A 27,719-nucleotide genomic window follows, 5' to 3' on the forward strand; every position below is an offset into this window, starting at 1 on the left:
TTTAGTTGCATGATCATGTGACTGAATAAAGTTGGTGTCAATTGACCTGCACCTGCAAAATCCATGTTGTCTATTGTTAATAAGAGTATTTTTTTCTAAATAGTTTATAAGAGTATGGTTAATGATACCTTCCATGATTTTGCAAATGGCTGAGGTTAGGCTTACTGGTCAATAATTTCCTGGGTTATCCTTGTCACCTTTTCTTAAAAATGGCATAATATTTGCTGTTCTCCAGTCATTTGGTACTAATTTTTGGCCAGGGACGTGTTGAATATTCTGGCAAGGGGGATGGAAATATGAGCAGCAGATTCTGTCAAAAGCCAAGGGTGGAGGTTATCAGGTCCAGCAGCTTTGTTGGAGTTTAAACTTCTTAGTATTTTAAATACATATTCTTGAGTAATTATGACAGGAAGCATGTCCTGTGGTGGTGCAGTGGATTTGACCTTAGCTTGGTAATACAGGACCCAGAGATCAAATCACACTGCAGGAATGCACTGCAGAGACCTTAGTAGTCAAGAAGCGTTGTTAATTCTTAAATAAAATAAATAAATAAATTACAGGAAGCATTGCGTTATGTACTGTTACAGGAGGTATGGTTGGGAGTGTAATACCAGGTGGCTTAGAGGTGAAGTTTGTGCAAAAGCTGGCATTCATGCAATCAGCAATTTCTTTTGGGTTGGTAGTACTGGAGCCATCTGATTTTTTTTAGCCTGTTGATGTGTCAACAGGAAGGGTTGTTGGCTGTAAGATAATGCCAGAATTTTTTGGGGTTTTTCTTTGAGTTGTTTGCAATAGATTCTTCATGGTCTCAGATAACTTTTTTTGTCATGTTTCTCAGCTTGTTTTGGAGCATGGTGTATTTGCTGTGATGGTTGTCACATTTGTATTTCAGATATTTATTTTGTGCTCTGTTTTTCTTTCTGATAATTTTCTTAATATTCCTGGGAAGGTATGGAAGAGTCTTTGGTTTATCTGACCAATAAATGTTAGTAAGCTTCCTACATGCACCTAGTAAAGTAGACTTAAGGCAATTCCAACTAGAATCAACGTCTGTCTCATCTGATAATTCCTCTTCCCAATTTATGTTAGCTAGTTCTTCATGGATCAAAGTGTGATTGGTAAAAGTTCTCTTAAGTTTATCATCGCGACTATGGTTAATATTAATATTGTTCATAATGCATATGTGGTCACTTGCACCAAAAGCTGGAAGGTAACAAGTGGAAGTAATCCTCTCAGGATCATTTGTAATAAGGAGGTCTAGTAATGATGGTTGTTGCAAATGTCTAAATCTAGTGGGCTGCATTATTATCTGAGTTAGGAAGTTGCCAGTAAGGGTTTGGGTGGTTGTGTAGGAGGGGTTATTAGGGGGTGAGTACCCAATACCTTCAAACCAACAACCTCCTGGCATATTAAAATCACCATAAAGCACAAGTGATGAATTTAAACTGCAAAACATCTGTATTAAGTTAGAAACAGCTTGGTGAGATACTAGTTGGTTTGGAGCTGATGGGCTATGGTAAAGCACACCAATATTCACAGTTTCAAATTCAATCAGAAGTCTAACTAATGCATGTTCTGCCCAAGCATTAATAGGTTGAGAAATAGAAAAGTCAATTTTATCTACCTTAATCCCAAGCTTAGTGTAGATAGACACTCCTCTTTGACACAGGTTACTATCTAGGTTGCTCAGGAGTAAGTATCCAGGGATTTGAATATATGCAGAGTCCAATTTGGTCAACAAGTTCTTAGGACACACTTCACAAATGCAGAAAACATCTACATCCTTTTCATAAAGTAACACTTTTAGTTCTGAAAAATTTGGCACTAAAGAATCAATGTTTGTGCATAATATTTGTAGTTGCATCTGTTTTCTTTGGCTGGCTGGGTTGTTGCTAGTTCCAGCTTTGCAACTCTGATACGGATTTTTGTCACCCAAGCTAGCAGTGACGTAGTTGGTTTCAGACAAATCAGATGCAACACTTGATGGAGAGACAGAGCTTGAAACCGAAGCTGCAGAAGCAAAGGTTGAACTTATAGAAGTCTTTCTGGCTTGGCTTGATGTGCTATTTACAAGGGATTATGAACCATCAAGAGAGGGGAGGGAAGGACTCCCTCCCCCTGGGGGATCACGTTTTTTGACACAATGGCACCATCACAGATGACAAGGTTTTGTTCACTGGCTGCTGCATGCTTCTTTATCTATTCAACTTCTGGCGGTCTTCATTGGATGCATCAGCAAAGAAGGAGATACTCCCCCTTTTTGCTCTCAAGGCCTTCAATATTTCCAGTTTTATTTTGTAGTCATTTATAGAAAAAAAGATTGGGTTGGGTCTGTTTAGGGTACTTGTATTCTTACCATTAGGTAGACGTTTCAAGTTAGTAATAGCCCCAACATTAATTGAGAATACATCTTTTGTAAGGGGAATTATGGGGAACTATGGGGGGTAAAGCAGACGAGCCTATATATCTGAGTAATGATTCCTATATTTAACTATAACTGTATGTGATCTATATTATAAGAAGGAGACAACCAATTTCACCAGAGAATAATAAATATTAATTTCTGTGATGTGTTTTTCAACTGGTTTTTGCAAGATGAGAAGGTGAAGTAGATTTGTAGTTCCTGGATTACCTTAGGTTAGTAAGAGGTGGGATTTGTTCCTTAAGTCAGTCTGCAAGGAATCCTTCTTCCAGTTTTGAGAATATTGGAGTGAGAAAAATAAGTCAAACACCTTCAAAATCATGCTTTCTTTCTTACTCTTTATGGGGGTTATGAAATCTTGCTTTCATATTTGTGTAATTTGCCCTGAGTTGGTAATCTTATTGAAAATGACAAACAAGGACATTGAAAGAAAATCACTGAATACACTAATAAGCAGAAAAAGGATATCCAGAGGACAGACACTTGTTTTCAAAAGATTGTCTAAGCTTTGTATAAATATTTTGAATGTTTGCTTGAATTATTTTGTAGATTTTTTTAAGCAATAAGTATAAGAAGAGGGGTGGTGAAACTGCACATTGAGAAATTCTTGCATAAATATTTCAACCACAATGACACTGCGTAATATTATCATCCTGAAGCTAAAATACTCAAATTCTTAATAACAATAGCAAGTATTACAATAAGTAAATAATTTTTTCCAAGACATTATGGTTAGTTGATGCATCTAGTCTGATGTTAGGACTTGTATAATGATGAAATGGGATGTCTTGTACAAACAATGACTGGAAGTGATTCTATTCACACTAAGGTTTATCAGCAATGCATTTCAGTGTATATGGCTTGCCAAAAAATTCTGAATATAATCTACAATAGGTAACAGCAAACATTTATCCAGCACAACCAAGGTGGTTTTTGTGTCTAAGGTTGTGCTTCAGTGTCACAAAGGTTTATTTTGCTTGCCCAACTAACCCTAACTAAAACAGGTGTTGTCTATTATAGATAGAGTGCATTTTGCACTGCAATCATAATAAATAATGGTTGGATTTGTTCCATATCCTCAAATTTAGGAAAATTAGGCCCATCCATTAGCAATTTCTTTTCTGCATCTGCAAAATAATGAGTTATTTTTAGTTTTATTTGGGAGTTGATTTAAAAATTGGTAGAACATAATAAGTGTTAGCCAAATAGAAAGCTGATAGAATTCTTTGCACTTAAAATTTTGGAATTATATTTTCTCATAGACTTTGTTTGATATTTTGTTACTCATGAAAGATTCTTGAAATTTTATGCTTTTATAGGTTTATCTGCTGTGCAAACCACACTTCTTGACTCAAAATGAGTTTTTTTTTTATTGTAAGTCACCTCTCATCTTCAAGGACCTTATGAACTGTTACCAATGTTATTAATTTTCAAAATGCATGGCTAAATGAGTTGTTCCCTGTCCAGACAGTAGTTAATGATGATTAAACACAGGAAAACTTCCTAAAGCCCCTTATGATCATTAATTATTATCACTTGACATATAATGTATCCATAATCTAACAGCAAATGCCTCTTTTGGTTGAAGCAATGTATTACTAAATAATCTTAGTAGTTGCAATGCAGAGAGGGAATTAAGATGGATGATGATATTTCGTGGATAGCTATGTTTGTTTATTTTAAATAAACCTGACATGCAGAAATTTGATTTTGGCTATCTAGGAAGGTAAAAGCTGATTTTTTTATTTTCCTCCTTCACCCTTCTCCTCTTATGGCTATTCACTCAAATTCTTCCTTTTTTTATCTATATATGTCTCCATCCCTTGCTGTTCTCTCTTGGCATTCTCTTTGTTGTGATGATGTTTTAATAAAAAAAATTCTTTATACATTTCCATTTTTTTTTAGCCAATTGACTTCAATGATGATTCCTTTTGGTCCCAGTTTTGGAATGAAAATGTTACTGGTATTCAAGATATATTTGCCTTGATTCCAGCTGCTGAAGTTAGAGCATTACGTGAAGAATGCCCGACTAATTTGGCAACATTATGTTACAAATGTGTTGAACAACTTGTTTGTATTGCAGAAAAATCTTGTTCAACTCAGATGGAACAAACTACTGGTAATTATTAGGACAGTAGTAGAAAGTGTTATTGTTAAGAATTAAAAATATGTGATATACTTTTCAAACTTGTAACCTTTTTGATATTTCAACTGGATAGAAACATGTAAAATATCTGTTTTGTTTGGTACTATATATCTGTTTATTTACATTTAAAACAAAATGAAAACTTTGAAAAATGGATAAAAAGATTTAGCAAGACAGCATATAAAAAATATCTTTTTTACAGCAATAAAAGTTCAAATCTTTTAGCATTACATCCAAAAGCCTTTCAAATAGTTTGTGGTAACAAACTGCAAATAAGGAGCAATGCAGGTCCTTAGTAACCAAAACTCCCAGAAACAGAGTTTTGATAACTATACATGAATCAAAAGAATTAAACTTTGATCCTTATTCAAATTTATAAATTCATCAAATTTAATATTACCCATCAAAATTTACAAGTCTGAAAAAAGTTGTCTCATTTTTTGAAAAAAGGGAAAATACTGCAAAACCTCAAGTGGTCTTAATGGAAATCACAATATCAGATTCAGAATATCAGAGAACCCTACTGTAGAGGTTTCAAGCTTCTACATACAAAATGTGGAATTTTACATTTTTTTTTTTTTTTTGCCACAAGAAAGATCATGATTTTGTGTTTATTTGTTTGTTTATTTGTATTCCCCAGGGGTGATTGCATTTAACAAGTGACCTTTGAAGATACAGAGAGGGTTCATTTGAAAATATTGGAGGGCAGATAGCCCCCCTCTCATCCCCCTTTTCCCCCAAAGTTACCCTATAAAAAATTTTGAGATAGCAATTTTTTCAGCATAGTTGAAAAATCTAATAACTGTGTCTTTGAGGATGTGTTTACCCCCCCCCCCAGAGTCCCTGGGGCAAGGGCTGCAAGATATGACTTTTGTTCTTTTTTTACATATAGTATTGGTTATTGGGAAGCATACATACGTTTTTTGGCAGGGATTTTTCTGGTGGAGGGGGAGAATACTTGGAAAAATCTTTACATGAAGGGATTTTTTGCGGGGGAAGGAAATTTTCCATTGAGGGGAGCCAGATTTCCCAGCATTATTTAAAAAAAATGATGAGAAATTAAATACAAAAAAAAGTTTTTGCTACTGACAGTAAGGAGCAACATTAAAACTTAAAGAACAGAAATAATTACGTGTATGAGGAGAGTGTGGCCCCTCCTCAATACCTTGTTCCTTATGCTAATTTTTTTTTTTTTTTTTTTTTAACTTTTAAAGGAGCTTATTATTCTAATCAAATAGGGATCATCCTTAAATAATTCGAAGAAAAAATGAAACTTCAACATAAAGAACAAGGTATTAAGGAGAAGGCAACCCCCCTTATATATGTAATAATTTCTTTTCGTTTTAAGTTTTAATGTTGCTCCTTCTTTTATGTTGAAAAAACTTGTTTGTTTTTTTTTTAGTATTATTTTTGCAGGGAAGGAAAACTAGATGCTTATTTCTTAGCATAAACTAACTAATAAACAGCGGAAAAATATACAAATGCCATACTGAAGCAAAATGTGAACAAGGCAACAAAAGCTTTTTTGCTTGTTTTTGCTCCAAGTTTTTAAAAACATAGCCAGTTTTTCAGTATTTCGTTTTGGTTGCTTATGAACTGAAAGGGCGTATGGTTCAAGAAATTATTTTCTATTCTAATAATGAGATGATCTAAGCAGAATATCAAATTAGAACCTTAATTTTTTTTTCTTGAGGTAAACCTGATAATGATGTAACACCAAATTATTTTTACAATTTTGTGAATACCTCACGACTAAGTCTCTTGAAGAAGTTTAGGTAGCTATCAAAGAGACCTACAAAAAGAAACTGTACAAAAGGACTAGTCAAAAGAAACTTGGATCTCGATTGAGACTTAGAATCTGATTGATGCACATAAAACAGTAAAACACCTGCACCTAATAGCCTCCACTCCTGGAGCCCTCATCACAAACGGTAACCTCTATAGGCAGATTGATGAGCAGGGGAAGAGAAGTTCAAGACGAGATAGATAGTGTTTTCTCAAAAATAAAGTGAGTTTAAATAAGGAAACAGCAAGAAAAGATGACTCTAGAACCTTGTACAGGATCACATATGAAATCATAGAAAAGCCATGTTGTCTACAGCACCAGGTCAAAGATGAGCAGGGCAATGTATTATCAGATCCTGAAAAAGTGAACGAGACTGGGGTTTACTACTTCAAGAGAATACTTACCATACCAAGCCCTGTTGACAAAGGACAAATGCTTGACACCCCATTCTTGAACCTTAAATCTACACTGACCCTCCCAGTATGGTTGAGATAACAAGTGCTCGAAAAAGCCTGAGAAATTTGAACTGCTCCCAGAATAAATGGCTTTTAAGCAGAAATGATTAAAACTTCTCTATGGACATACCTGACAATGTAAACGACTCTATTCACAGTAACATGGATTGGAGAAGCTGTGCCCAAGGACTGGATCGAAAGAGTTCTTGTTAAGGGGTTCAAGAAAAGATATAAAGGATTATAACAACTATAGAGTTATCAATTTACTGCCTTTCTCTGGTACTCACAGTCATAATATTGGACAGAACTAGTTGAGCACTGGATCTCAATTTAAGTGAGGAACAACACGGATTCTGCCCCAAAAGGTCATGCACGGACCTTGTGTTATCCTTAAAACACTCGTTGAAGAATCAAACAACTGAAATAAAAAGTTGTATTTATTATCTTTAGACATTGAGAAGGTCTTTGACTCGATCTGCAGAGAAATTCTGTGGGATATCCTAAGGCTCCATAGACTACCAGAAAAGATAATACAGGGATCACTGCTTATTATTTGATCTTCTTATTTGTGTGTTTTGTTTTTGTGTCCCTGTGTCTGGGATGGCCTCTCACGCTCCTCCTGCTCGATATTTATTTATTTACTTATCCTTGTTACTTCTCTTTTATGATTTTTTTTTTCTATTTTGTTTGTCTTTTGCCGTGTTAAATTTTGGAATCATTATTATGATGAGATGTTGATGTTTTTTCTATGTTTTTGCACTGTCCCAGCCTTCCGAGCTCTGCTCTCTGTTGGGGCATAATAATGTTTTTGTATTTTTTAAGTTGAATAAAGAAAAAGTTGAAAGTTGACATTGGACATTGTATTAAGACCGAAGCAGGCAAAGCAAGGATGCGTTCTGTCTCGGATATTATTTGTGATTGTCATGAATTACGTCCTTAGACAGACGACAGGATATGCTGTAAAAATGACCAACCAGCAGCTTAATGATTCGGATTTTACCGACGATGTAGCACTGCTAGAATAATCCAAACAAAAGTTCAAATAATTTTTTGACTCCATAGTGGAGAGAGCGAAACGTTTAGAAATTGCCGTCAATGTCGAAAAGACGAACATTGCGTCCATAACGAACTTCCCTCTTATCCTGATATTAAGTTTAATCTTATCCAACGACCAAGATTAAACTTAATGAGAGTATGACAAGCTGTCTTGGGGTTTAATAGGCTCACTCCTGTTTGGACAAATGGAACATACTTGCTAAAAATCAAGCTTAGACTCCTTAACAGTAATGTTTTACTTATATTACTGTATTCAAGCGAAGGTTGGAAGATAAACCAGCAACAGGAGAGGTGCATGCAGGCTTTTTAGAATAACTGTCTTTGAAGTATTCTTAAGATTCACTGACAGCAGGAAGTCACTAACAAGAAATTCGTGAAAGGACTGACCAACCGCTTGTCACGGATATTCTTCGGAAAAAACACTATTCCTATCTTGGATACTTGCTGTGGATGGATGAAAATAGTCTCCCTAGCATAGCAAACACCTGGAAACCCGACAGTAGACACGGAAGAGGTCGTCCGAACGAAGAACACTTGACCATGATTGGAAGATGGCTTTGACCTCACTGAAACCAGAATGGGAGGGTATTATCGCAGCGTCAGCCATATGCGATGAATGGAGACGCTTCGTCGATGCCCTATGTGCCACAGATGGCACCAGAGGGATTAAGGTCTAAAGTAAGGCCAATTGCATATCAACGAACCAGCTCCTAAAACTTAATAGGATTAATAAGTTGGTTGTTGATTATATTTGTATATAATCTACTATATATAAACGAAGACATATGCTGGAATAGGCTTAGGATTAAGTGTCTGATACTATAAAATTTCTAATTTTTATGCAGTTTTCTTCTTTTTTTTTCGTGGCTTAGGGGTGTTTTTTTGTAATGACAATCTTAGCAGGACAAGTATTATTAGCCCAAGTGCTAATGTAATTGCTTGCTAATAATGTGATAGTGTTAGTTATTATAAATGTAGTAAAATTATTATCTGCTGCAATGTGTCTTCCTTAAAGATATCATTTAAAGATGCTAGTTCAAGTCTCAGGACACTCCAGTTAACAAGAGTTACAACTCTAGCTAAATGTAAAAAACAACTTATTTGTCTAGAGTGTTTTTGTGTAAACTTTCAATTTGATCATTGGTAATTGTATTGTTATGGGGATTAAATTGTACAATTACTCCCTAGAAAACTTACCACCCTCTAAACAAAAATCTTTGAGAAACTAGATTTTTGGATTAAGATAAATGAAAATATGGAATAAAAGGTAAGATTTTTAAGGGATACAGTGAAAAACATGTACACTAAAAATTTTTTGACTTCATATCTGGAAGCTTTTATCAATGGAAACAAAGACCAAAATAGTGGCAAAAACACTAATTCAGTCCAGACTCGCTGTGGTATGAACATGGTTGCAGTGATAGCTGAAATCTAGAGAAGAACAAACCTCAGGCCATAGTAACCAAAAATTAAACATAGACGTTTTAAAAAGAATTGCTAGTGGAAAAAAAAAACTCGCCATTTGTAGCTAATTCAGGAATGGTAACTATTATCTCAATTAGTCTTAAAAGTAGTTAAATTAAAAAACATGTTTTTTCAACTGAAATTAAGAAGGAACATCAAAACTTAGAAAAAACAGAGATTATTATGCATATAAGCGCGGGGGTGGGTCGCCCCCTACTCAGTACCTTGCTCTTCACGCTATTGTTTTTTAGCTTAAAAAATAAACTTCTTATATTCTGATTAAATTACTCTTGTATTTCCGGGGCTGTTTTTTTTAAGAATTGGGATAAAACATCAAACTTCAGGGTAAAGAGTGAGGTATTGTAGAGGGGATGACTCCCCTCGTATACATAATATTTTCTGTTCATTTTAAGTTCTGATGTTGCTCCTTACTTTCAGTTATTTTATTAAATTTAATTTCTAATCGTTTTTAGATAACGATGGGAAGTCCTTCTCCCCCTCCATTAAACATTCCTTCCCCCTACGGAAAAATCCTTCTGTGGAGAGTTTCTACCTCATAAATTCCCCCCCCCCCTTCAGGAAAATTTTCCCCAGACAGTTCCATTCTTGCTGAAAATTCTGCTCGGAAAATTTATTGCAAACAATTCTGACTAAAAATTTTTTCTTAGCACACTTTCATTGGAAAAAAAACTAATTTCTGATTGTTTTTCAAATCTAGCCAGAAGCCTCCTCTCCATGGGGATTTTTCCCGCAATTGCCCATTCCTCCTCCCTAGTTCGAAGTTGCTCCCGCGGAAAATTCCACGTAGAGAATTTATCCAGCGAAAAGCTTCTTCATGGAAAATCTGTCCTGTGGAACCCTCCCTCCCATACAGAAAGATCTTCTAGACAATTCCAACCCAGGAAATTTCCCCCCAGACAACTCTTGACATCTCCACATGTAAAATTGAGTCGGCAAACAGAAAGTAAGGCATCTAAAAAGGACTTCTCTTAGGAATTTTGTCAGATTCCCCAGTGTAAAATTTCCCCTGGAAAGTCCTCTTTTCGTAAACTTCCCTTCCCACGGAAAATTCTCCCCGTGGAAAACCCCCCTAGCAGAAAACCCCGTGTATAATTTCCAAATTCCCAATAACAAATACTACGCGTAAAGAATGTGCAAATTTTATGACTTACATACCTTTCTTTAGGGGGTTGGGGGGGGGGGGGTCATGTTATACCCAAAGCCTTAATACTGGACCTTCAAATTGTGCTGAACAGAATGGCAATCTCAAAATTTTGATCGGACGATTTCTAGGGAAAGGGGCGTGGGAGTTGGACTGATTGCTCTCCCATCTTTTTCATTACACAAGAAGGACACTTGAACTTTTAATTTCCATTTGAACTAGCCCTCTCTCGTTATTCTAGGACTATTGGATTGATACGATCACCCCTGGAAAAAAACAAATAATCACGCATTGGTGATCTCTCTTCTGAAAAAAAGTAAAAAATTCCACTTTTTTTGAAAAAAAATGGAATTTTTTTCATGAAAGCTTGAAACCTCTACAATAATGTTCTCTGACAAGCTGAATCTGATTGTGTGATTTTCATTAGATTCCTTGACTTCGGGGGCTGTCTATCCCCTTTTTAGAAAATCAAGCCAATATTTTCAGGCTCTTAGATTTTGACAAGTAACACTAATCTTAACGAATCTTACATATTTGGAATCAGCACAATAAGCCGATTCTTTTTATGTACATACATATATATATATATATATATATATATCATGAAAAGAGAAATCACCAATGCAACAGCACAAAAAAAAAAAAAAAAAAAAAAAAAAAAAAAAAAAAAAAAAAAAAAAAAAAGAGAGAGAGAGACAGAAGGAGAAAAGGAAGACGGTTTTCCTAAATTAGTGATTAATATAGACCAGCACTTGAATGAGGCCTTAACCCTACTCATCCATACAATCACATAGGTCAAACAGCATAGCCATACACAATCAACCATAAAGAATAATCCATGGACAGGCAGTCATGTCGTCAATAAGTATAAGTCGTCATTTACCAAACAATAGAAAAAATAATAAAGACAAATAATTCAGAGGCAACAACCCAACACAAGGGCTCATCAGGAGAATACACTGGCCTATATAGGGTTTTGCCACTTTAAATTCTCTACCCAGCCAAGTGTTGTGGCTACCACAGAATATCCATGGCATCCCCGTGTCAGGTATCACCCCCAAAATACATGCCTATGAAAGAAAAAAAAAACCAGTAAATGTAAAACAACCAAGTAACACCAAAACAAGCTTATCCTGTTAATATATCCCTCTTTTTAGCAACAATAGGTAAACTAAATATAATAAATTTTACCAAATCACAAATATTAACACATTGCAAAAAACCTGAATGAACTAAACAATTATAAAATTCATCTTTACCATGTGGCTGATATATATATATATATATATATATATATATATATATATATATATATATATATATATATATATATATATATATATATATATATATATATATATATATATATATATATATATATATATATATATATATATATATATATATATATATATATATATATATATATATGTATATTTATATATATATATATATCAAAATTGAGCCGTATCCTCTGTACTTTCAGTTCGTTACGACGAACTGTTTGAAATGTTATCTCAAAAACGAGATTATGGGAATTTGGAAAAATAGCCCAAGACTCCTAAAAAATGGTGTCGGATAGGCCCAAAAGGTATAGGATTGAAATCGCCATGGCTGACAACCCTACACAGGGAACATTCAGTCCCCAGCTTGAACAACAAGGAAAATCACCTTTTATTCGCCTTGGTAGCAGTAGCGTGTCCTTTTTTTCCACTGCAAGCAGGGCACTGGGACATGATGAAGAGCTGTTTCAGGGTTTTATTGAAAGGATATTGCTTTATCTGGTCCCTTTTGTAATTAATTAAACAAAATCTTTAAAACGTAATAAAAATCTCTATCTGATAAAAATATAAAAAAAGACAGCATCTTCATATGCAAGATCATATAATACAGGTATCTTCTTTTGTGGCAAGTATCTTGTTAGGTTGAACGTTATCTTCTTGGATATCAGCAGATAATCGTTAACATTTCTATTTAGATTAGTGGGGAGCTTTTGTTTAGGATTTGTCTTAAACAACAGCTATAATTTATCTTGTGTGAGTTTTCATCATTTTATTCCTTTTGTTTTCCTTTTTTTTATTTATTTTCATGGTCGATAAGGGACTCCAGGCGTGAAGCCGAATATTAAGGCTTTTATTAGTTACGTATTGTCAGTCAGTATCTACACTTACATGTTTTGCTGTCTTAATTGAAACTTTTGTCTGTTGTCATATATCTTCATTTTATTTTAATTATAACTAGAGCTGCAATGAGGTTTAAGAAATTATAACCATCAGACTGCAAATTTGTTCCCATAATTAAACATCATAGTAAAACCTCCCCTCCCTCTAATGTCATAAGGTAAGGAGGCCCCCCCCAAAAAAAAACTATTTAAGCTGGAGGGGTGGCTGTAGATTAATGCCATTGTCGTCAGTTTATTGGCTGAGTATATGCTCCTCTTATTTCAATTAATTAAATCTGGGTTAATGCAAATTTAATGAGATTAAGGTACAACAAATTGAGCCAAGTAAAGATCTATGACAGATCTATCAGATATTTATTAATGCTAGATTGAGGATTTACGGTAGGCATCTACGCGGAATAGGGAGCTACCGGACGACGCCCCCTCGAACTCCCAAGAATACTTACATTTCTTGGTTCTTCTTATTTTAATTATTAAATTATTTTTATTACTATTAGGCCCGTTCGAAAGGAATCCTTTTGTACATGCCTGATGTAGGATATCCCTTAGTTTATTCGCTTTGTGTCCTTATTCTACGTAATAGAATTGAAACAGAGGTAACAAATTTATTTTAACAAAGCTGATAGTAAAATCAATAGTTTGTTAAAGGATTGATTGTAGTTTTTTAATCCATTGTAGATGAAACACAAATGAATTTCTTTAACTTGTATCTTTAACTTGTTTTAGATTTAAGCAGTGCTGCAGTTTCTATCTTTTAGAGGTAAAAGTAGAAACACAGATGGACGCAAAAAGACTAAGCTGTAAATTAAGGTTGAGTCACTGGTATGTGCCCCTTTGCTTATGCTCCTATGATCCATAGACACCCATTTTCGACAGCAGTGTTTTCACTAGCTCCTTTTTTATAATACTTGAAATGTCAGGTGTTTCCTGTAGAAAGTCAGAAGATGGCGTGTCGGATCTGGTAGAATTTTCCGTAACTCATTAGGTGCTACAAAAGTCTCATAGTCCAAGTACATGACTAAAAAGCCCGGCAACTGTTTCTGTCTAAATCGTTCACAGGTACAAGAATGGAATTTCCCCCAGGGTTGAAACTCTTTACTCTTTTGTTGGTCAGTAATGTTCTCCAAGTTTATTCTTTGTAAGGTTTTTTTTTTTTTAATTGCAATAGAAATTTTCGGTGTTGAAGGGAAAATTAGAAATTTGTACCACAATTCACAGGTGATTCGGAGTAAATATCATAAGGGAAAGTTAAATATGGTATTTTTTAATAGTAATCCAGCTTTTCTACAGGTAACTCGCAGATTCCGAAACTGCGTTCTTTTGTCCGTTGACAGATGTCAAATTCTACTTGTCTACCAAAAATCCTGTAAAAGTGGAAAAACTATTTGACAGAGAAATAATGACACTTGCTGGAATTATTGCTAATCTGTATCCGTTTCAATCAGGAGTTTTTGATATTTCAAATAGGGCTTGGTGGTACATTCCTACATTGTTTTTTTCTAAATTAATGCTGCAATTTGAAGTAGATTTTATTAACATTAGCTTTTTGCGTAAATTTATGCTTTATATATATATATATATATATATATATATATATATATATATATGTATATATATATATATATATATATATATATATATATATATATTATATATATATATATTATATATATATATATATATATATATATATATATATATATATATATATATATATATATATATATATATATGTATTTATTTATTTTTATTCTGGTCATCTACATACTTACCAAATGATAAACGCCCTAATAAATCCATATCTGAACTGAAGCATCTAGTACTCAGAATGTTTTTGACATGTTAGTACCAGTTAGGTTTATTATTATTATTCACTTTTTTCTTGTAACATCTTTTTCATCACATGCTCTTACAGAATTACTTGCAAAGAGGGGCTTGAACTCCTCCTTCAACTGATGAGATTAATAATTTCCTTATCTCCCTATCTAACTTCACTTACACTATCTTTGTCTTTCAATTACTGCAAACATTTTGTTTCACATATTTTTTTTTTTTTTTTTTTTTTTTTTTTTTTTTTTTTTTTTTTTTTTTTTTTTTTTTTTTTTTTTTTTTTTTTTTACTGAATCTGGACCATAGGGAAGCATTCTTATTAGCATTTTTTTTTATTCTCAAAAGCATCTTTTCTTAGTAAATGATAATATGTATGGTATACTGTTTTTTTTCTAATTGGTAGTTGATAGTGTAAACCAATATCAAATGGATTCTAATAAACTTAAATTTTTTTCTAGTATTGAATTGCCTAAGAACATTAACAAGGCTACTTCCATATATTTTTGAAGATCCAGATTGGAGAGGTTTTTTTTGGTCCACGTTACCAAAGGAGGCTTCAAGTATGAGAAGTGCCAAAAGTGGTGGTGATGGTACAGATAATTCTCCACTAGCACCTGCTCTTTTTAATGCTCTTTGTGTAAGTAACAAAAGGAAAAAAAAGGCATTTTTTCTTAAGTTTTTCTCGCTTGTTTTTCTCCAAAGGGAAAAACAAGCGCTCTTTTCTCTCGTGCGCTTTTCATAACTGGCTAAAATGTGAAAATGACTCCTTGTATGTCGTTAGTGGGATCAGTGGAAACAGGTCCGTGCAATGGACGGATCTGTTTTCACTAATTTTGTTTTTAGAGGCAAATTTACTTTGCAGGGGGTAGGAATGGCCGTCCATGAATAAAAAAAGTACAAAGATCCTCCAGAGCCGTTTTTGGCGCATAGGACGACCATTGGGGTGTCGAATCGACGTTTCAGCGCATATCATACATAACTAATGCAAAAAAGTAAAATCAGTCTCTAGCTAAAACACTACCGAACATGGTCATATTCATACCAAAGGAAGCGACATTATATAGCTATTTTTTTGCTATAATTTTTTGCCTATACATTATTTACATTACTTTATTTTCCATTCATGTATTACTGTGTTATTATTTTGATATATTATTACGTCATGAATATATGGGCCTAGTACATTACGTTTTATTATATTTAGTAACTATAATCCTCTGGTAAAAATTAATTACCGAAGAAAGCTCTGAAAGCTTCTGTTTTTACTCCTGCAAAATCATAAATCTGAACTTGGTTGTGAGCAAAGTCTTCATGATCTGTTGGCTGATCAAACTTAATCTAACAGAATCCTCACCATGGTACTTTTTTTTTAATTTTTTTATTTAAAATTATTTTGAAAGCGAATTTTATTGAATCTGAGATTTAATATAAGAGTATTGAAGACTGATAAATGAGGAAACTCAAATTAAAATGAAAAAAAGGCAAAACCAGTGTCATTTAGCGTTATCCAACGAAATCATTAAATTAGATGCAAGGACCTAAAGGAATGTTCTGTGTCATTTTTCACTTTTTCTGTATATTTGACTGAAAATGAAATAGTCTCTCGTTTTTTTTTTGCAAAATGACATTGTGCACATTTTTTAAACGAGACTGTGTTTTTTCTACTAACTTGTCCAAAGCATGATATAGTTAGGAAGGACTAATTAAAAAAAAAAATAGAATCGGCCAAGTTTTCAACAGTTTTGAGTTATAGTTTTAAAGCCTCAACTTAAAGCCGACTTAATAAATGAAAATTTAGCTTGTTTTTAGTATTTCAAGCTCAGTTGGATGACACTGCATTGTCTAATTGGTTCAAATTTAAATTCATGAAGTGTTATATTTTAATACCTTTTGGTCAAAACCTACTGCGCAAGTTCATGCACTGAATAATGTAACTTCATCCCACATATGCTTTGTTTCTGTGCTTCTTTTTTTTTCTTGTTTTTCTTGTATTGAAGAGTTGTTTCTATGGAAAGCTATAAACACCCTGTTCCGCACTCTTGCAAAGCTATGAAAGTGTTGTACATGCTCATTGTTCCTAGGGAATGATATAAGATAGGGAATTGAATATAATTGTTGGGATGAGCTTAAATTATTGAAGTATTATGAAATTCAGAAAGAAAGCCAGCTTGTAGAGTAAAATAATGCTCTTCTTTTTCAAAGAAGATCAAGGATCTTTCTAGTAAAAACCTAAGTTATAGTCAGTAAGTCCTACTGAAATTCATTTGAGGAATGCAAAAAAATTGATGAATTTTGTTTTTGCGAAATAGACGGTGAAATACATTTGTTTGCTAGTACTGAGTATCGATTGCTGCATTTATTTGCATAGGTGTGTGAACGCAGCCATAACTTGAAGTTACAGCGGATAGAAACAATTTTGGTGTCAGAGGGGAGGCTCTATTGTTCAAAGACAAATCACATTTTCAGATTGAAATATACTCAGGTGTTTTTAATATGTGGATGATCAGATATTTTGACTTCACTATTGAGGACTAAGTGCTTCAGTTTTCGTTCGTATTTCGTACATGTACATGTGTGCAAATGCGTAAATGTGCATTTGTGTAGTTTTGTATGTCAGAGCAGTATCCAGGACCAGGGCCTTACGGTTCAGACGAACAGACGGCTAATTAATCTTTTGATGATCCAAATTGTTTGAGCATTGGTGCTTAATTTTGCAACAATGCCGAAAAGTCTGGTAAATCAAATAGTACGTAAATAAATTCGGCGATAGTCTAAAATTTGGAGAACAAGTATCACTTTTTTAATATGTGCATTTTTTTTTCTCTATCTTCAATTCTCTCATGAGCTCAAGTGGACTATTTTGATATTTTTGGCTCCTTTTTATTCTGCTTACCCCACTGTTTTATAGTACTTTACTCTCTTATTATAATTCTAAGGGTCTTTTGCCAAATTGAAAATGTGATGGGCAGGTACATGAGACAGATCCTGTCGCATAACAGACCAAAAATTGTAGCATATTTTATTTTTGGGGGTGGGAGGAAAATTGGTTGGAATTGGAGAGATTTTTGTTGATTTAAAAAAAATAATAATTAGGACAGTCTTTCTGGCCGCCTCTGTGTATGTTCCTGCTATTAGATAAGAATAGATAAAATATAAGAAATTCTTAGCGGTGAGACAAAAAAGGGCAGATTTACCAAAGAAATAACTGAAAATACCAATTTATAAAAGGGAAAAATCCCTCTTCTCCCAGCCTCCTCCCTCCGCCTTGAATGGAGTTCTTATCTATCTGCATCTGCTGTTTTGTCGAATATCGATTTTTACTCCACAAGTGCAGTATCACAGTATCAAAAAGAATGTAGTTTTAAATGTTTGTAAAAAAAAAATCTCCAAGTGATGATTTCAAATCTACTGTCCTGTTGGTAACAGTAATATGAGGTTCACGCTCTACCAATTTATATAGTAAAGCTTGCTAGTAGGATCTACAACTTTGATGTATTTGTTTTTTAAAATAAAAGGGTTTCTCTAGATTTGATACCGAACAACACCGAATTTACTAAAAATGACAGCTCAGCTTCTGAGAGACCAGTTTTGGTGGTTTTTACCACCAAAAATATTTGAAAATTTTATTTGTGCCTCAGTTCGTTTCACTTTGACCTTCTAATCTAGTGGCCTTTGAATTGTTAATTTTGCTTAGATTTCTTGTTGATATTGATATTGATACCCTTTCAATATCTTGTTGATATTGATACCCTTTCAGGTGGATTGATTTTTTTTCCGTTTTCATAACTGTGCTAGCCATTGCTGTTCCGACCGTATAAGAACGTTACTTTTTTTTTAGGATCTGTTATTCTGTCCAGATTTTACGGTTGTAGCAACTAAAAGAGGTGGACCGGTAAGTAGTAATGTTTTGTAGTAATGTCCAAATTTATGCTGTTGACATGATACGGAAGCAAGAGCTAAGAGCTCATATGGCACTTGTGACGTGGCCAGAAGAGCCAAGAGCTCATATGGCATGAGCTCCAGCAAAATTCTAAGAATCAATAGATTGATGTAAAAGGAAAATCAGAGGCTTAATGCCCGTCGGGATTTAAAATAAGAGCTTTGAGACACGAGGTCCTTCTAAATATCAAAATTCATTAAGATCCGATCTCCCACTCGTAAGTTAAAATCACCTAATTTTTTCTAATTTTTCCCCTCCCTTCGGCCCCCTAGATGGTCTAATCGGGGAAAACGACTCTATTAAGTCAATTTGTGCAGGTCCCTGACACGCCTACCAATTTTCATCGTACTAGCACGCCCAGAAGCTCCGAACTCGTCAAAGCACTGGAAATCCGCCCCAACTCCCCCATAGAGAGCGGATCCTTTCCAATTATATCAATAACGTGTCTAGAATTGGGCTTATTCTTCCCATCAACTTTCATCCCAATCTCTAAGCGTTTCTCAAGTCTCATCCTCCCTTCTAAGTGTTTTCCAAGATTTCCGGTTTGCCCCCTTCAACCCCCTATGTCCCTGGTTCCGATTTGAATTGAAAATAGAGCATCTGAGACATAAGATCTTTCTATATTTCACGTTTCATTAAGATCCGATCACGCATTCGTAAGATAAAGATACCTCAATTTTTATTTTCCCAAGATTTCCGGTTTTCCTCACCAACTCCCCCCCCCCAATGTCACCGGATCTGGTCGGGATTTAAAATACGATCTCTGAAACACAAGATCCTTTTAGATAACAAATTTCATTAAGATCTGATCACCCGTTCGCAAGTTAAAAATACCTTATTTTTTTCAAATTTTTTCGAATTAACCGTCCCCTTACTCCCCCCCCCAGATGGTCAAATCGGGGAAAAGACTATTTTAATTTAATCTGGTCTGGTCCTTGCTACGCTTGCCAAATTTCATCGTCCTAGTTTATCTGGAAGTGCCTAAACTAGCAAAACCGGGACAGACAGACCGACAGAATTTGTGATTGCTATGTGCCACTTGTTAAATACCAACTGCCATAAAAACAGAAACCGTTTTCTGTTTTTCTTCCTTTTTTCTATTGACTATTTTAGAATTGTTTCGTTTTTTTTTTTGGGGGGGGGTGGTCCCTTTTTCGGCTTCTGTTCGGGGGGAGGGGGTCCGAAATGCTGAGAAGTTGAATTTTAAGATACAGTTAGGTTTTTTAGGAGTTGTGGGTTTAAGGACAAATATTGATTTTTAAGCAATTCCTCTACCCTCCCTTCTTCACAAGTAATCTTTATCAAATTAATTAGAAATAAAAGTTTTTTTTGATGAAAGTAAAGAGTAAGGTCGAAGCTTAAAACGAAGAAAGATAACTGCTTCAAGGTGTATGCAATATATTTTTGACAAACTTTTTCAAACAAACTGGCTTACACCAAAATTTAAAACACGTATTTCTAATAAAACTGTCTAGTAAGAAAAACTTGCCATTTTTTGCTGATTGAGGTATGGTAATTTTTATTTTCACCAGTCTTAATATTTTGAAAACACATTTGCTGGAGTTTTTAAAAAGAGCCTGTTATTTTGACTAATGACTAATGATGATAACAATGATTCTAAGACTAATGAAAATAACAACTAATTTTCCTGAATCAGCTATAAGTGGCAATTTTTTCTCAATAGGCTAACAGACCAAAGCTAATAGACCAAAAATTTGAACTTTCAAAATAGAGAAAGGAAATTGGGAATTCCATAGTTGAACTTAAGTTATTGTTTGGTAGATTGATTGCTACTTTACCTTAGTCACCAGTCAGTCCCTAGTATGTGAGACTGTCCAACGGCTAGTGCCAGGTGTTTAAGATGTTTAAGTTGTGGTCCCTGGTACATTATTTTCCAGAAAGCAGCTTTGTTTGGTAAAAATTAAAATGTTAAAATCTCCACACTGGGGGAGGGGAGTGGGGGTGTATAACTACAGAAGCCTCCCTTTGTACCTCATTGTCGTTTTTTGTTCATATTTTACGATTTTTAACCTTGAAGGGCTGGTAACGCTGCATGCTTCCTGATAGTTGTTAGTTCATAAATGGTCGCTTGTACACTCAATTAATTAACTACTGCTCACTGCAATTCTGGTGTTCTCTTTTTCTCCCTTGTTACTTGAATGAATTAATTTCAAAGAATTTGGGAATAAACTAATTTTAAAAAAAATACAGTTAAGTGTACCAGCTTCGAATCTTGCCTAAATCTATTCACTTGGGTGGTGACGTAACTAAAGATTGTAGGATGGTAAAAGAACTCACAGTTTTAGATCAACTTAAAAGAGTCTGGGAGAATAAAAAGGATCCGAGTGAACTTGAAGCCGGAGGTATTTATAGCAGCAGATATAAGCATAGCTAAATTCGGCGCAGACACATGAACATGAAAGAAAGAAAAAAAATAGGAAGATATGCTAAAAGCTTTTAATTTTTTTTTTAGAGAAACTGCTTGATGATATTTAAAGCTGAAACTTTTTGGGTAGCTCTGTAGAATTTCTGATTTTCGGTGTTAAAGCAACGCAGAAACTAACGTTGATTTTTTCAAGTAAAGCTTTCTTTTACACATTGGTATATTGAAATTTGTCACTTTTCACACAAAAAATATTTATCATAAAATGTAAAAGTAATCTAAATTCTCATCAGTTACCTGGATCTTTTGGGATTAAAGTCTCATACTAGCATTAAAAACAGAAAAAAACATGAAGTACTATGGAATAGAACTATTTTAATTAAAGGAGGGGCACTAAAGCAGTGTAGACCTTATTATAAATTATTGGAGACGTTAAAAGTAGTACTCGAGTGCCGTAAAGACCTACCCAACCGCCTGTAAGTCTAGTATTTATAATCTTGTCGGTACTGTCAAATAAAAGTTATGTTATATGAAATGAAAATAATAAGAACATCAATTATTTGCCAAACAAAACAAGATGACAATGCTAAATGATTCCACAATTTAGGATAAAATGTTTGCATCACCATTCTTTTTTTCAAGTTTTTTTTTTTAACTTCAGATATTCGATCAAGAAAAACATTATAAATAAATACACAAAATGCGTAAGCGCAAAAAAACTTATTAAGTCGGAAAATGATTAGTTAAAGTCAGAACATTAAATTTTACACAAGAAAAACATAAAAGAAAATATTATAAAAAAAACTGATGGTGATGCGAACAAACTCCACCACAAAAAATTCCGACACGAATCACTCTTTCATCACTAATTAGATCAGAAAAAAAACTGAATTTTTTTTGGGACGTTACAATACAATGACAAAAGTTACACACCGCGAACAAACCTTTATCAAACCTGATAAAACACTGAGACAATAGCGAGTGAAACAAGATGTACAACGAAAATACGAATTTAGACCCACCCTAGCCAAGTGGACGGTACTCTGGACTTGCAGTCCAATTTCCTTCGGAAGGGGGGCTCAAATCCTGATGTCTTCAATCCTTTGGCGTTGGTTGAGGATCAGTGGTGTGACTGCAAGTTTAGTCGCTGTAAATCTGGGGGACCATACGGTTAAACAAATTCCCACGATACGCCTGAATCCCAGATGCCATGTAAGGCGGTAAATGCCTGTCCCTAATGCAACCAAGTACACGGAAATTATTTAACAAATTCAACATTGATGATGATTAGCATTATTGAAACGTAAATGTATTTTGAGGTATTGCTCTTAATACTATTTGCCTGATGAGCTGGCAGCCACTAATGCTAAGGTTGTGTTCTTTCAACCAATTATTATTATTGACTGTTAATTTACTGTTAATATCTTCATGCTGAAATAGTAGAAAAAATTAGCTCAGTTCCCTTATTTAGCAGTGCAGTACTAGCTTTTCTAATTAAAAGGTCTAGCATTGCAGTCTCTTATGCAACTATAATAATAGTAATCCTAATTTTATTTTCTTAGTTCTAGGGTTTTGAATAATTACGTAACAGATAATTGTTATTTGTGATGTCAGGCGTCTGGTTAATTAGCCATGTGTAGTTATTTTCGTTCCTTATTAAAGCAAAAACTTTTTTTCTAAAATAAGTTAAAAAATCCCATTTTATTTAAAAAATTATTTATTAAATAAAGAAGTTGCATAGAATATTAAGTGCTTCCTGTAACATTAGGTGGAAGTGGAACTCCTGAAATTCTGTTTAGTTGATTCATTTGTTTTAGTGATTGATTAGTGTGAACCTGCAATATATATCCAAGGAGAGGGAGTGAGCAAAGATTAACAAGGTACTTATAATGGATTTATTTCTAACATTTAAAAGCATTTGGAGGGGGAGTGGCATAACTCTTTTGTAATATTGTAGAATATTCGGAGGGGCGGTATCAATTTTCTCTTGTCTTTCAACAACATTTGTGGAATATTCGAACTGAAAGAAGAAGAAAACTTTCAATTTTTATTGTTTAAATTGATTTTAATCTAGCGTAGAAAGGCCTATAATGTTAGCCTCTTTTACTTATAATCAGAAGTTTTTTTCAGTTGAAAGGAAAGAATTCCTTTGAATTTAAGATAAGTACAAAGAGGCTCCAACCTTTTCTGTGGGACAGAACGTCGTTTACTTCCTAAATTCATGGCTAAATGGATTTAAAATTTATCAAAAGATGGAACGTTGTGAATCCCGTTAGTTTAGTAGCTTCTAGTTAGTTATAATTCTAGTTGCTAATCTGACAGGGCGATGCTTTTTATTTGTCTTTTGAAATGTTTTAAAACGAACGTCAAAGAAGAAAGAAATTTCAAGGCATTTGACCCCTTCCAACCTTCATCCAAATTCGAAATCCAAGTTAAAAGTAAAAAGACTTACATAAATGCGAGGCTTGTTAGAGATATATAAGAGCTGCCACTGAGAATCCAGCAATATCCTAAGACCCACTTACAAAAATCCCAAGATAAGAGAAAAAATCTCAATGTGTCGGTTAGTAATAGTCATATTCTTTTTTTAGAATAATGTTTAATATATGTATGCTCTCCCATAGTCTTACCCTCAAAACTAAAATTAAAGATGTAGGGGATAATTCCTAGGAGTGACCGCCCTGCCTTATTAGTAACGGTAAATAATAAATACCTCAATAGCTGCTAATAAATACAGTCGGGTTTAAAGTACCCTACAATTATTGTGAAAATATACCAGGAAGCAATAAAAGCTTCTGGTGAATGTAAAAATGTGATAAGTAAAAATGATTCAGTCTTGTCTTAAATGGAAAACGGTTTAACTTTTGTGTTATTCCCATTTTACAAAGTTGAATGCATGCTCCACAGGCATAGTAGGGGGCTCAAAACTGTTTGGCCTAGTTGACAGTCTTTTATTTTCCTAGAAAATCTTATGTGGGACAATCTGGATTTTAGAAATAATAGAAATGAGAGTGGCACCTCCCCCCTCCCTCCTTAAAAAACACCCAATGCTTATAATGCATTATTAGACGGGAATGAAGGTGAAATTGAAAAAAACCAGCTTGAATTTAACTTAGTAGATTACATTAAAAAGCTCAGTAAAAAAAAATCTATACTTTTGTGCATATATATATATATATATATATATATATATATATATATATATATATATATATATATATATATATATATATATATATATATATATATATATATTAAATCACTGCCTTCCAAGAAATTTATAAATAATAGCCTTACCAAGCAACGTTTACTTAATTCTATTATATATATTACAGGATAAGCATGATGACCTACATAGCATTGACAGCTGTGAATTTATTTGGGAGGCAGGTGTTGGCTTTTCGCAAACGCCATCTCACGATCCAAGATTGGATGACAACCGAATGGAGATCCTCAAGTTGATCCTCACTTGCTTCAGTCAGGCTATGTACCAACCTCAGTCCAAAAGTGAGTAACTAGCATCTAAGAGGTGCGTGCAGGTAGTAATCAAAGTAATTAGTATTGTCTTGCCTAGTGAAAAAGACATATTTCACTGAACATATTTTTTTAGGGAAAACCGTATTTTTGGGAATCCTATTTTTTGGAAAAAGTCACTTTATGTCGGAACAGGGGAGGTGCAAAGGGAGGCGTAGAGTAGTATCGTGTTAGTGAATTTATATCAATTCCTTGAGTATCAGATAAATTAAAGCTGCACTTGTTAACATGATAAAGAAGGGTAATGGTAAAAAAAATGATAAAAATGCTGATGTTAAAATGGTAATGGTAAAATTGTAGATCAAACATGGTAATAAATGGTAAGTACAAATCAAACCTTCGCAATAGGAATTAACGCTCAAAAACTGAATTTCGATTATAATCATCTCACTCCGTTTTGATAAATATGTGCACTATATATATAATATGAGTGTGGAAGGGGTGAGAGGCCTCCTCTTACTGATGAAATGGAAATTTTACATTTTTCGAAATGGCTTTTATGGAAAATGGTAGTTCTTGAGTATCTAAAGATTGTGATACAAAATTGAACTTTAACGTAAAGAGCGCGAATTTAACGGGAATAATTCTCTCTCATATTTAGAAAAATCCTATTGCATTGTGTGAAGAAAATACACAGATGTTAAACTTTGATATAAAGAGTGAAGAGTTGAAGTTGGCAGGCCCCCTCCCCGCTTCCCGTCATAAGCATAATAATCCTGAATAGGAATAATCATGATTAGAGCAAGCATAAGTAGTTAAAAAACAGGCATTTTTTAATGCAAGTGAAGAGCAATGTTAAAATTTAAAACATGCAGAAATTATCCTATGATGGTCCTTATTAAATCGTAAAGTAATTAGTTATCGTAAAATAGATTACAGCAGCGAATATTTGTGCGCGCCGGGCTCAGCCCTCAACACAGGTCGTTAACATGGATCAAGAATAGCTGTGTTCTAATATTGAGCCCTGAGGGACAACACAGTTAACGAGTACATCGTTTCTTCAGTCTTCTCCCATATAAATCCTGCTGTCCCTGAGATAAGATCTAAGCCAATCCAAGGTAACACGTCTTATCCCTTTGTGTTCCAGTTTCTCGAGAATTATTGAATGGTACCTACTATCAAATGATTTCCTGATATCAAAAAGAACCGCTGCAGGTAGTAGGCTAGGATTCAGAGCTTTGTTAATCCATAAGCCGAACGCTGTTAGTGTATCTTGGATGGAGTGCCCCGGTCTGAACCCAAACTGGTGATTATTTAGAAATTGTTTTCTCTCCAAAAATTTGAAGAACTCCTGCTGCATAGATTTTCAAAAACTTTGAAAAAACTGACAGAACGGAAGTAGTTCTGTAATTAGCCGGATCAACTCGAAAACCCCCTTTATGCAGTGGAATTATTCTAGCTTTTTTTCTAGCAGTTTTGAGAAAGTGCTCTTTTCTAAGCATAAATTGATCAAATAAGTAAGAGGCTCTATGATTGACGAGGCAACTGCTTTTAGCACTTTAGTATGTACTGAATCGAACCCATAAGCCAAATTGTATGATTTTCATTCATATGATTTTCAAAATTTCATATGGAGGGACAGGTGCGAGTGCCATTGACTTAGTGCATACCAGATCAAGGTAATGTTTAAAACTCTTTACGGGATTTCCAACAGAGCCTGCTGTCTTATTGCTCATCTCTGCAAGTAAAGTTCCAAATTCATTTGAAAACCTTTCCAGTCCCGTTACAGTTTTCCCATTTGCAGTCAATTTCATTGGAAGCTCAGTTGGGGAACTGCAGGGATGCAGTATGCAGTTAATATTTCTCTCATATTTGCCTTGATATCTTTCCGATTTCAGCTTTTTTTTTCTCGTTAAGGTAAAAACAATAATTCTAGAACAACGTATTGAAAAGGGTTTTTTTTTCTTTTTTTTTACAATACATTACAAATGAAAAGGATTATTCGGTTGCAATAGCTTTAAGAAATGTTTGTTCAAATATTTTAAGAGACAATTGATAAATCACTCGGTTGCCAACTTGCCAGTTTCTGCATACTAAAATATTTTAAGGAAAGTATTGGCTAACGTAGCATAGAGGATGGCCGCCTGTCTCATATAACATAATTCACGTTCGTTTTATGGAATACATGTCTGCTGATTTCATTTGAAACGAAATCCTTCTATTTTTTTTTTAAGAAATCCACTGATGGTTTTTCAGGGATAGTACCTCTTGGAATAGTACTCCGGAATAGAGTACTCCGAATCGGATAGTATCCGAATCGGATCTGATAGTAATCGGATAGTACTCCGAATAGAGATGCAGTGTCTTGTAAAGCTGTTCACCAATTTCTTAGGCCGCGTTATTGTGTGTTTGACGTATTGGCTTGCGAAATGTATAAGTAAAAGTAGAAATATCTCGTTGGAGGGTAGTAGATATTGATTCCTAAGAATAAAGTCGATTCCTTATTCGACTGCTCTTCTTGGTTTAGAAATTGTATTTTAAAAACCATATCTTTCAAAAATTTGCATAGTAACTAAGAATTTTTTTCCAATATTTTTAAAGATATACCTGTTAGTTGTATTTTATAATGTTCCAAACTTTCCTAGTTACTTATTTTCCTTTACGTTACAATTTATTTCAGACAATTTTTCCATCAATAAATGGGTTCAGCACTTAACATCTTCAGACAACCGTCATGCCTTACCGCTGTTTACCTCACTGCTGAACGTAGTCTGTGCTTATGACCCTGTTGGATATGGTGTTCCCTACAACCATTTAATGTTTGCTGATTCGAGAGAGCCTCTTGTTGAAGTTTCCCTTCAAGTGCTTATTGTTGCTTTGGATGCTGAAACGAGAGCTGATGCTGAGGTAGGTGAATCCCTACCCAACTCAAACAATTACATAATTTCTTAGACCGTATTGCCGTTATATTCACAGTTGAAACTCAAATATACTAAATTCTTAATATCAGTTTTCTTTTCGAATTCCTTTCTTTTTTTGTGTAGTGTTTGTATATTTTTTTGTGTTTTTTTTTTCGTATGTTTTATTTAAGCTAGATTTCTGTTGTTACTTTTTCGTTGATAAAACTTCAGAATGTGAGACTTTTTGAAGTATTGTTAATATATTGTCATTTCAATTGCAAACAGTTTATTACTTATAGCTTTCATACCTGCATATAGTATTGGATAAATTCTTGACTTTTGATTATATAAATGCTTTACTTTCGGTATTCTATACACCAAAGTATTGAAATGGAAATTTGAAAGCCTTTTCCATCTCTAAAATGGTCTTTCTATCGGTTAAATTACATAAACATTAGTGAACAAGTATGTTATTCCACCTTTTTTAATTTTTGAATAGTAGTAGTAGTAGTAGTAGTA

General features: G+C 34.1%; 1 protein-coding gene across 1 annotated transcript in view; it reads left to right on the forward strand.

The window, feature by feature from the left end:
- The window catches only part of LOC136039954 (protein HID1-like), a 112,418-nt gene that overhangs the window by 3,004 nt on the left and 81,695 nt on the right, over positions 1–27,719 (forward strand). Inside the window, exons 2-6 of the mRNA XM_065723965.1 lie at positions 4,328–4,541; positions 14,962–15,140; positions 18,342–18,395; positions 24,162–24,333; positions 26,981–27,207. Coding sequence (XP_065580037.1) covers positions 4,328–4,541; positions 14,962–15,140; positions 18,342–18,395; positions 24,162–24,333; positions 26,981–27,207 — 846 coding nt within the window. The remainder of the gene's footprint in view (positions 1–4,327; positions 4,542–14,961; positions 15,141–18,341; positions 18,396–24,161; positions 24,334–26,980; positions 27,208–27,719) is intronic.

Source organism: Artemia franciscana, chromosome 20, assembly GCF_032884065.1.
Source record: "Artemia franciscana chromosome 20, ASM3288406v1, whole genome shotgun sequence".
In the NCBI taxonomy this organism is placed as follows: domain Eukaryota; kingdom Metazoa; phylum Arthropoda; class Branchiopoda; order Anostraca; family Artemiidae; genus Artemia; species Artemia franciscana.